This window comes from Trachurus trachurus (genome assembly GCF_905171665.1).
Source record: "Trachurus trachurus genome assembly, chromosome: 4".
In the NCBI taxonomy this organism is placed as follows: domain Eukaryota; kingdom Metazoa; phylum Chordata; class Actinopteri; order Carangiformes; family Carangidae; genus Trachurus; species Trachurus trachurus.
The window spans coordinates 9,727,063-9,737,865 of NC_139898.1; the positions used below are offsets into that span (position 1 = coordinate 9,727,063).

General features: G+C 45.1%; 1 protein-coding gene across 1 annotated transcript; it reads left to right on the top strand.

Moving 5' to 3' along the window:
• Positions 1 to 1,654: 1,654 nt before the first annotated feature.
• aasdh (aminoadipate-semialdehyde dehydrogenase) lies at positions 1,655 to 10,594 on the top strand (the record flags this gene model as incomplete). Its single annotated transcript, XM_083970542.1, has 14 exons — positions 1,655 to 1,920; positions 2,018 to 2,138; positions 2,479 to 2,774; positions 2,855 to 3,047; positions 3,140 to 3,381; positions 4,039 to 4,154; positions 4,245 to 4,417; positions 5,630 to 5,918; positions 5,999 to 6,111; positions 7,123 to 7,810; positions 7,897 to 8,060; positions 9,120 to 9,245; positions 9,350 to 9,481; positions 10,190 to 10,594. The coding sequence occupies exons 1-14, from the start codon at positions 1,676 to 1,678 to the stop codon at positions 10,592 to 10,594; spliced, it is 3,303 nt and encodes a 1,100-aa protein (XP_083826668.1). The 5' UTR covers positions 1,655 to 1,675.
• Between the last annotated feature and the right edge of the window lie 209 nt (positions 10,595 to 10,803).

Consider the following 10,803-nt stretch of genomic DNA (forward strand, 5'->3'; position numbering starts at 1 on the left):
GAATATCAGAGTAATTAGATGACAACTACTCATACACATCTCTGCAAATAACATGTCATTCATTTAAGGTGATTAATACTAACCATTTAATGACTCCTCTGTCAGATCTGTCAGGCTCTGAGGAGAAAACATGTGTTTGATTATAAAGGCTGCTGACAAAAAAGACTGGAAAAATGCACTCTGTGTCGTGCCTGCCAAGTGTGGTTAAAGCCCAAACCTTTGATTCAAGCTTGCTTAGCTCTTTTCTGGACTGCCTCATGTAGCGTTGGAGAGCTTCATCGAACAAGGAGTCAAGACAGAAGAGATACACAATGAGATGAACAGACGTCAACAGTATGTGTGGCTTCCAGTCAGACACACTGCAATACACTGGTTCCTGTTTATTTATTTACAAAACCCTTAGTGCATTCTCCCCTATTATTTATTATAGGGTTAAACCTTTTGGATTTAATGTCCCAGACACTTGCAAAAAGTAGCAGGGCACTTTATCATTTACATTTCAGAAACATCTACTTTTAAATTCACTTGGATGAATACCTGATTTATGATCTTTGCGATACATTTTGTTAATGTACTGAGTATAACTTACTTGTTCTATTTTCTGTCTGGGTGATCTGTTCATGAATCGTTTGTATAATGTTTTGTAGGCACTTTTAGTTGATAGAATATCAAATAGCTATCCTGTGGTATGCTCACAAGCATGACGACTGTATCTTTATATACGTACATGTTATTTATTATAAGTTACAGGGCGGTCTCGCATGGATTGTTAGTTGGGCTTTAATTGCAGTTAACTTACCACTAGGTTTTATATTTACGATGTCCACCTCTATCCCGCTGTCGTGATATTGAAGCTTTGAATACTGTTGAAAGAACAGCCGCAGTTAGCGCACTTTAGGATCCCCCCCACCACATATTATAATTTACATTAAATGCTAAAAGTTAGCTGACGTTAGCAAACCCAGGGTAACATCAGCGTTAACGTTACCTCCAGCCGAGAGCAACATCTACAACTCACCTTGTCTATGATTCGGTCTAGTGACGTTTTGTAGGTGGTGCTATTTTGGTTCAGTTTCTTCCTTAAATCAACGTCCATGTTGCATATGAAATTGTTTTTTTTAGTGTTTATGGATAATAAAAAACCGGCAGCACTTGAAAAAGAAACGGCTGAGACGCTTTGCGAGTTCAAAATCCCTCGGTCACAAATAGCGAAAGCTGATTGGACAACGGATAGATGGTGCATTCACTGTTGAAGGGAAATAATGGAACCGTGCTCATTCACACGGCGTCTTTGCCGTTAAATACACACTCAAACATATAATAAATGCATTTTACAGTGGGGGACCCGTCTATAGCAGTGATGACGTGGGTTTATCATATCATAAATTATTATATTTGGTGGATACGGTGTTGATATATTACACAATATAAACACACTATGTCTATGAAAATTCAGAAATTCTGAGTTTCAGTACTGACTTGAACGAACCATTAGTGAGACGTCATTTTCACGTAGTGCGTCATCTTCGATGGACAAACGTGGGTCTGTCTGGATATAAACAAAACCTCGTCCACCTCTTAAACGGAGAATATGTTTCATTACGTATTTACTCGGACTCGGTACTAACCGGTACTAACACAGGGTGAGCCGGTGGTCAGTGAAGCATTCACCGGTATGGCTGTCGGGATGCTGCAGGAGCTTGTTTTCGCCGCTGCCTCTGAACACCCGGACAGAGTCGCTGTGACATACGACAGCCTGCCGGGGTCGGGGTCGGGGAGCCCGGTGTCTATGCTGTACAGAGACCTCGCTGAACTGTCCGCTGAGCTGTCTGGTCTTTTACGGGAACACTGCTCTTCCGGTAACCGTGTCATCGGTCTGTACTGCTGGGATGACTTATATATACCTGTGTGGATCCTGGGGTGAGTTTGCGTTACTGAACAGTGCAGATACACAGTGTGTGGTGGTGTGTGATTTATGTCCATTATGAGCCATGCTTTATTCTGTGCTGTCTTCCAGGATCCTGCAGTCACCTGCTGCCTATGTCCCTCTGGACCCAGAAGCTCCAGGACTTCTCTCTGTCAGAGTCATGAACCGGTGTGGCCTCAAGTACTGTGCAGTGAAGACAGACCTCCTGCAGGTTAGGTACTTTATATGTATCGATATTAGATTAGGTTTATTTGTCAATTCCAAGAAAGCTGTTTCCACATTCCTTACAAACCATGAGAAACTATCACTAATCACAACAAAAACATTAAATAGCATACATGAGTCAATGAATACAAATATAAAACAGAGAAGAAAGCTTATAAATTGTATGAAAAGACTCGTTCAGGTTCAGCTAAATGAAATATTGTCTCTTTCTAGGATTAGGGTTTAAAATCTAATACAATTGTGGCAAAGCTTTTTTCTTGGGCCTCATTGATCCTCTCATTGGTGCAAATGTTTACATTGATCTCCTTCCCTTTTCCCATGACAAGCGTTTCCAGACGGCTGTGGAGAAACACATGTCAGTGGAGGTGTGTGTGGTGTCACCCAAGTTCAGACTCACCCTGGTACGAGTCCAGCTGCTGCCAGTCACCGAACACACAGCAGACACACTGCAGACTGTGGCCCCGAAGGCCAACGGTGCTGACGTCAGTGACGCAGCTGTGGGGCAGAAGGATCCTGACCACTGGGCTTTGGCGTATGTGCTTCACACATCTGGAACAACTGGCCTCCCAAAGATTGTGAGGGTACCACACAGGTGTATACTCCCCAATATACTGCACCTGAGGTCAGTGATTACACCTGTCTGTCTCACTCTGGAGCTTTATTTAGAAAAATACTGAATAAACTGCTCCTCCCTCTGCTCAGGTCGTTGTTTCAGATGAGTGCATACGATGTGGTTTTCCTGGCTTCACCTTTAACCTTTGACCCCTCTGTGGTGGACATGTTCCTGGCCCTGTCATCCGGGGCGCAGCTCCTCATGGTCCCCTCTGCCGTCAAGAAAACGCCCGGTCGACTGGCTCAGCTGCTGTTCAGGGATCACAAGACGACGGTCCTGCAGGCAAGAGTCGCTTCATGTGTTTTTCTTTACTCTGAAAGGAACTCCACAGCCTTTCTCTGGGCCTCTGTGATGTGCGTTCTCGTTTCTCACAGGTCACGCCCACTCTGCTCAGCCGCTTCGGCCGTGGCGTCATAAAGCAGGAAGCATTGTCTTCCGGCTCCTCGCTGCGGGTGCTGGCTCTGGGCGGGGAGGCCTGTCCCTCGCCGGCTCTGCTGAGGAGCTGGAGGCATGAAGACAACAAAACACACATCTATAACATCTACGGTATCACTGAGGTGTCCTGCTGGGCCTGCTGCTACCAAATACCTCAGTCTGTGCTGCAGTCCAGTGAACCGTGAGTGTTAGAAATCATTTCTTATTAAATCTGCTAATTGATTTTCTGCCTCGGTTTCACCACAGCTGTGTTTAAAGGGATGGTTCAACATTTTTAGCAAATTTGCCTATTGCCATAATCCCTATAGTCATAATAGTAGGTTCATTACCTTTAATTATCGGTGCATGTTGTTTTGAGATCAGTGGGGCAGAGACGTGAGCTGCTCAGCAAACACAATGGAGGTGAATGGTACAGTGTCACTGTCCACTGTCCCTCATCAAACTCATCAAATACACAATCTAACAACTCCAAAACTTGCTACACTACTTGCGCTTTTGAAATCACTCCGCCCAGCAGCCATGTCTGGAATGTAGTTTCGGTTGCATTTGCCTCGAAAACTCTGTCTCGTAATGTTACATTATTATCTCATAGTGTGGTGAAGGTGCAGGTCACAACTTCTCCACAAGAGCGTTTTGGAGTTGTTGCATTGTGTATTTGATGAGGGACAGGGGACCTGTACCGTTCACCTCCATTGTGTTCGCTGGGCAGCTCACGTCTCTGCCCCGCTGATCTCAAAACAACATGCACCGATAATTAAAGGTAATGAACCAATGAATATAGGGATTAGGGCAATGGGTGAATTTGCCAAAATGTTGAACTATCCTTTTAACACCACAGTCCCTCCAGCTCTGAGTCCTCAGTGCCTCTCGGGACTCCTCTGAGGGACACGCTGGTGGAGGTCAGGGATGAACAGGGCCACGCTGTAACAGAGGGTGAAGGACAGGTGTTCATTGGTGAGGAGCATCACTCACTGTCACACTCACACACACACATGCATGCAGATCTTATTTCAGGGAACTGAATCCACATGGTTCTCGGTGCAGGTGGAGAGGATAGAGTGTGTCTCCTGGACGAGGAGGACGCCGTTGTCCCCGGGACGATGAGAGCCACCGGAGACTGGGTGAGGGTGAAGGACACACAGCTGTACTACCTGGGACGGAGAGACAGGCTGATAAAACGCCACGGGAAACGGGTGAACCTGGACGGCTTGCAGCAAGTACGACGATTTGTTCCAAAAATTAAATACTGTAGAAAGTGTCATTTATGTTCACATGCAGTTCATATATAGTCACACACATACATCCATCAGAATACAGACATCAGAGGCCATACACAAGTATTGACAGTGTGAGGAAGCTGCTTATATAGAGCCTACTGTAGAGATTATGTCAATTTTAAGGCTTGTAGATGTTTAGAGAGAGATCTGTATCTGAATTTAAAACAGTAGTAGTTGGTTTCTTTAGCCACTGGGGGGCAGTGCAGCACACACACCGATAAACTGAATCATCAGCTCATAAAGCCAGAGCGGGAGGATATCAGCAGTCCTTCAGAGCCATGTTTGTGTCCACATCTCTCCAGGTTTATTTTTGTCTTCAGCAGCTCCTTCTCACTGTTTGCTGTCTGTTGATGAGAGCTGAGCTGTGTGTTTTGCTGCACTCACCGGAGCAGAGAGTGAAATCAGCTCATAGAACCAGACCAGTGAGACAGTGAAAGACGATAAATCGCTCTCCACAGAGGAACTGGGATGATATTTATCTGGGCTACATCACACTTAGTCATTATTACAATTGTTACTGTGAAAATATTGATTTCTGCAGCTTTAAATAGTCTTTATTTTAGCTTTATATATCTGTGTCTGTTGATGAGATGGAGTAAAATAAAACCCAAAAGGCCAGTTTCAAACAGCATACACCAGGCTTCAGAGAAAATCATTCAAATTCATAGTAAATGATCTGTAATTCTTCCCTGTCCTCTGTCTCCGTCCACAAAATGAGGTCCAGATTGACTCAGGACTTTTTGCATAATCCTGCTGATACACTAACAAATAGAGATGAAATCATGAGCTCTCCAGTGCACTTGGAGAAAAGCAGTAAAATGCACAGGTATCAAGAATAAATTAGAAATAAAATGAACCAGCTGACGTCCTAATCATGTTACTTTTCAGCCATGAAAGTCTCAACTTCTTAAAAAATTCCTTTTTTCTAATGAAGGGGTGTTGATTTTCCTTTCAAACACCAATTAGCATGAATTGTTCACACAGATCAGGAACAGAGGAGACCAGCTGCTGTAAAAATACCCTGATATATATACATATAATTACATTTTTGTTTAGCTGCATCAATAAAACAGTAACATATTTTCACCCAGAATACCTTGTGTGCTTCCTGACTGGTTGTCTGATGGAAGGATTTCTGTTTTCCTCCCTCAGCTCATCGTGGGTCTGCCTCAGGTGGAGGCCTGCGCCGTGGGTTTGTACAACGGCTCTCGGCTGCTCGCCTTCGTCGTGGCGTCCACATCTGGAGAGCAGACGGCAGCTTCAGCCTCGGCTCTGTCTCTGCGTCAGGACGACCTCACCTCCCCTGTTGTCCACCGCCAGGAGGAAGTGGAAGACGGAGACCTGTGCAGACTGATCGTGAAGCAGCTGTCTGCGCTGCTGCCGTCCTACAGCGTCCCCGACGCTCTGGTGCCGGTGCCGGCCTTGAGCCTGACTCCACACGGTGAGCATGGACACAGGCTGCTGCTGCTTCAGAGGAGACGCTGCAGCATCACAGAGACTCTAATGTTTGTTTTTCTGCAGGTAAAGTGGACATGGAGGCACTGATGAGAATATACCAAAGACAGAGACAGAGTTTGGAGTCTTCACAAGGAGACGTCATCGAACTAGAGAAAACACTTCAGTCTCTGTGGAAGGTAACTCGCTTTGAAGGCGAGACACTACAGGCAAACATGCACTGATCCATTTTGAGATTTTCCCTTAACATGTATTCTTTCAGAAGAGTCGAATTAAATGGTAAAAATCCACATTAAGGTTTTTATTTTACTTCATTTTGTCTCTTTTGTCAGTAGTTTTCTCCTAAATTCACCACAAGTTAGCAGCTACTGTGACATACTGTGCTGTGCCTGTTGTCTGACCCATGTCGTGTCAGGTATCATTGTAGAGCTCTCTCTCTCTGTGGGCTCTAAAAATAGTATTTTTTTCTGTATCCACAACCAATCATAAAAGTACGATTTACATTAACAATCTCTGGAATTTCACAGTACAAGTCTTTAAAGGCCATTTCTCAAAATGAGTTTTTCCTCAGACTCTGAGCCCGAAAATCTCATTTTATTCCTGTCTATATTCTGAAGGTTTTTACAGAGGGGCTTGTTGATATGTATATATATATATATATATATATATATATATATATATATATATATATATATATATATATATATATATATATATATATATATATATATATATATATATATATATATATATATATATATATATATATATATATTTAGGGCTGGTGACCGTATATTCTCATTTACAGAGTGATAAAAAGAGATATCCAAAACCCCCTCTGTAAAAACTTCTGACTCTAATATGTCAACAAAATAAAACAAGAATTTTGAAAGGGGCTTTATCCATTGTTCAGATTTCGGTTCTGGAAATGTATGCAAATTAGCGCATATTTCATTAGATATTGCCTAATTTACATATTTAAACATAAAATTTGACAAAACCTGTAATACAAAAAATATCTGTCTAAATGTAAGTGATAAACTTGGGAAGTTTCATGATGATATCTGTTAGTTAAATTTTTTACCCTATTGTGTCCCCCCTTAAAGTCAGAGCTTCACACTTGGATACCTTCAAATCAAATCAACTTTATTTATTTGGATGTTTACACTCTGCTGTGACTCTGTCGACAGGATGCTTTAGGTTTTGCTCAGGATGTGAGCATCGATGAGGAATCCAGCTTCCTACTGAGCGGAGGCGACTCTCTGAAGGCGCTGCACCTCTGCGAGGACGTCCTCTCTGCTGTGGGTGTCCGCTCACCGGAGCTGTTGGAGGTTATCCTCGACGGGACGTTTTCTGATGTCCTGCGTTGCGTTGCAAGAGCGACACGGACGCCGCCGCCGGAGAACAGCGCGCCGTCGCTTCCAGAATCCAAGAAACGTCACGGCAACGCTCCCTCTGTTGTGCAAGCAAAGAGAGAGCGCAAAGAGCCGGAGCGAACGTTGTCAGAGAGGCGGCAGGCGGAGACACGCGCTGTTAGAGTTATAAGACGAGCAGGCGAGGTGATGGAAATGGACGTGAGGGATGAAGAGACACGTGAAAACCTCCATGATGAGAAACAGAGAGCAGATGTCCTGGGCCTGAGTCTGAGCTGGTCCTCAGACACGGGCAGATGTGTGGACGCCTCGCCGGTGCTACTGGTCCATGTGAGGACAGATCAGGGGTCAGATTTGAGGGAAACAACCGTGTTCATCGGCTCTCACTCTCACAGGATCCAGGCTTTAGACCTGGACACAGGGAGCCTCCGCTGGGAGCGAGTCCTCGGGGACAGGATTGAGGCGTCGGCTGCCGTGTCTCACTGCGGGACACTGGTGGTTATAGGTCAACAACAGCAACTCTATCAACATCTTCTCTTGGTGCTTTATTGTAATATTTTGTCCTTAAGGTCTCTTTTTCTACCTCTCCAGGTTGCTATGACGGCTGTGTGTATTTCTTGTGCGCTGCCTCTGGGAAGACGAGGTGGACGTTTGAGACGGGAGACGCCGTGAAGAGCTGTCCCGCTGTGGATCCTCACACAGGGCTGGTGATGGTGGGCTCACACGATGGGCACGTTTACGCACTGAACCCAGAGGTGAGTCAAACTGAGGGTCTCCATCGATCAGTCAGACTTTATTTGTAAAGAACTTTTTAAAAGGTCAAAGAGCTTCACGGACTGAGGAGCTGAAAGAACAGGACAAATCAATACAAAAACTGAGAATGAGATACGATAAAATAAGAGAATTTAGAAACAAAAAACTAGAAAAACAGAATAGAATACACATACAACATGGATAGAATAAAATAGGAGAATAAACAAAGTGAGCTGAGTTTATGTTTGAACATTTCAGCTCTTGAGCTTCTCTCAGGGCCTTGAGGACATGGCTATAGCCTCAGAACATCAGAACTGAAAGTTGCTTCACCAAAGCTGAGCAGAACAAGACCATGCAGTGCTTAAAAAACAAATAAGAGTCTAAGATAGGGATCCACCAATGCATCGGCTTAACATCGGTATTGGCCGATTGTCGCCATTCACTGCCATCGGCCATTGGAATATACTGATGGTAGTGGTGAATGTGGCATATTGCACTGACTCAGAGGAAGCCTGTTTTATTCCTCTTTTTTTTTGAGGGGACGTGACTCGACGCCACAGGGTGCGTGCACGTTCAATTTGTTAAAGTTAAGTCAGCGAAAATGGGACCAAAATGTTTTTGTGAGTAATGAAGATTTCTTGGTTTCCTTTCCACAAAAGAGGAATAAACTACAGAGTAAAAACATTGGTACCAGCATCGGCCCAATTGTCAATTGTCAGTATCGGTATCAGCCCAGAATTTCACAATCGGTACATATCTAGTCCAAAAATCAGAGTGTTAGAAGAACAGGTGTGATCTGGTCTCTCCCTCTGGTCCTGGTCAGCCGATTGTGGATCAGCTGAAGTTGATTTATAACATTTTGGGGTTGAACAGGTAAGAGTTGACATACCTGCTGGATATAAAAGTATGCATCAGTTTCTCAGTGTCCCTCAGAGAGGAGTTATTGAAGTTTGTATCAGCCTGCTTGTTTTTCTTGACGCCTGCTGTGACCTCTCTGATGTGTGTATCTGTGTTGCGACTGATCAGGCTCTAATGAAGGTGTGTTTTTGGGTGTTTTGCAGCTGCAGCAGTGTGTGTGGAGGCGTCACTGTGGCGGGGGGGCCGTGTTCTCCTCCCCCTGCCTGCAGCCCTCCCTCAGGCGGCTGTACGCGGCGTCGCTGGGAGGTCACCTGCTCTGTCTGCACCCGGTGAGTGAGGTAGAACCACAGACACTTTCCCCGACCTTCACTGAACCAGGGTTGATCAGACGACACGACGTTGATGGTGTTGATGGTCTTTGTCTCTGTGGCAGGACAGTGGAGAGGTGCTGTGGTCCGTCTGTAGGGACGTCCCCTTCTTCTCATCGCCGAACGTCTCCTCTGGCCGCGTCACCATCGGCTCAGTGGATGGAAACATCTGCTGCTTCAGCAACACAGGGAAACTGGTGAGAAGACCTTACAAATTGAATTCCTTAAAGGGATAGTTCAACATTTTGGCAAATTTGCCCATTGCCATAATCCCTATAGTCATATAGGTAGGTACGTTACCTTTAATTATCGGTGCATGTTGTTTGGAGATCTGCGGGGCAGAGATGCGAGCTGCTCAGCGAATACAATGGAGGTGAATGGTACAGGTCCCCTGTCCCTCAAAACTCCAGTTGTTTCCAGTTGTGACCTGCACATTCGCCACGCTATGAAATAATAATGTAACATTACGAGACAGAGTTGTTTTCGAAGCAAATGCACAGCCAGAACGACATTGCAGACATGGCTGCTGGGCAAAGTGGTTTTAAAAGCGCAAGTAGGCCATTGCTTCATGTGTCGTATTGTTATAATTATACGTCCATAATTATTTCATAGCATGGTGAATGTGCAGGTCACAACTTGTCCACGAGAGCATTTTAGAGTTGTTGGATTGTGTATTTGATGAGTTTGATGAGGGACAGGGGATGTTGTTCACCTCCATTGTGTTCACTGAGCACCTCGTGTCTCTGCCCCGCAGATCTCAAAACAACATGCACCGATAATTAATAGTAATGAACCTATCTATATGACTATAGGGATTATGGCAATAGGAAGTTGCCCTTTAAAACAAGAATTTCAGCTCCTACAAATCACAGTGCCTCTGTCTCTCTCCTGTGTTGCTGTTGCAGGTGTGGCAGTTCTCAACAAAGGGCCCCGTCTTCTCGTCCCCGTGTGTCACACCGGACCATCAGAGGCTCCTGTGCGGGTCACACGACGGCCGCCTCTACTGTTTAAGCTGCGCCGACGGCTCTTTGGTTTGGACTTTCCAGACGTCGGGCAAAGTGTACGCCACCCCGTGCGTGTTCGATGGCTCGGCCGTAGGCAGGAGGGGGCCGCTGGTGGCGCTGGCCTCCACAGATGGCACAGTCTGGATCCTGGACGGTCACGACGGACAAACGCTGGCCTCACACACTCTGCCCGGGGAGCTGTTCTCCTCCCCGGTGGTGCATGAACAGTCTCTTGTCATCGGGTGCCGCAATGACTACGTGTATTGTTTGAAGCTGACTGCGAGAGAGGAAGCAGAGAAGGATTAAATGTATTTTTATAACAAACACTGATGTGTGTGGATCTGTGTCAGAGCGGGAGAGAGTAAGAGAGAGAGAGAGAGAGGGGACTTTTGGGAAACAGGATTTTAATTAAAGTTCAGGGTTTAAGATCTAGAGCAGAAATAATGAGTCTAACAGTCGTGCAGTTCAGACATCAGTATTTAATTTACATTATTCATAACATTTTGTATCTCCTT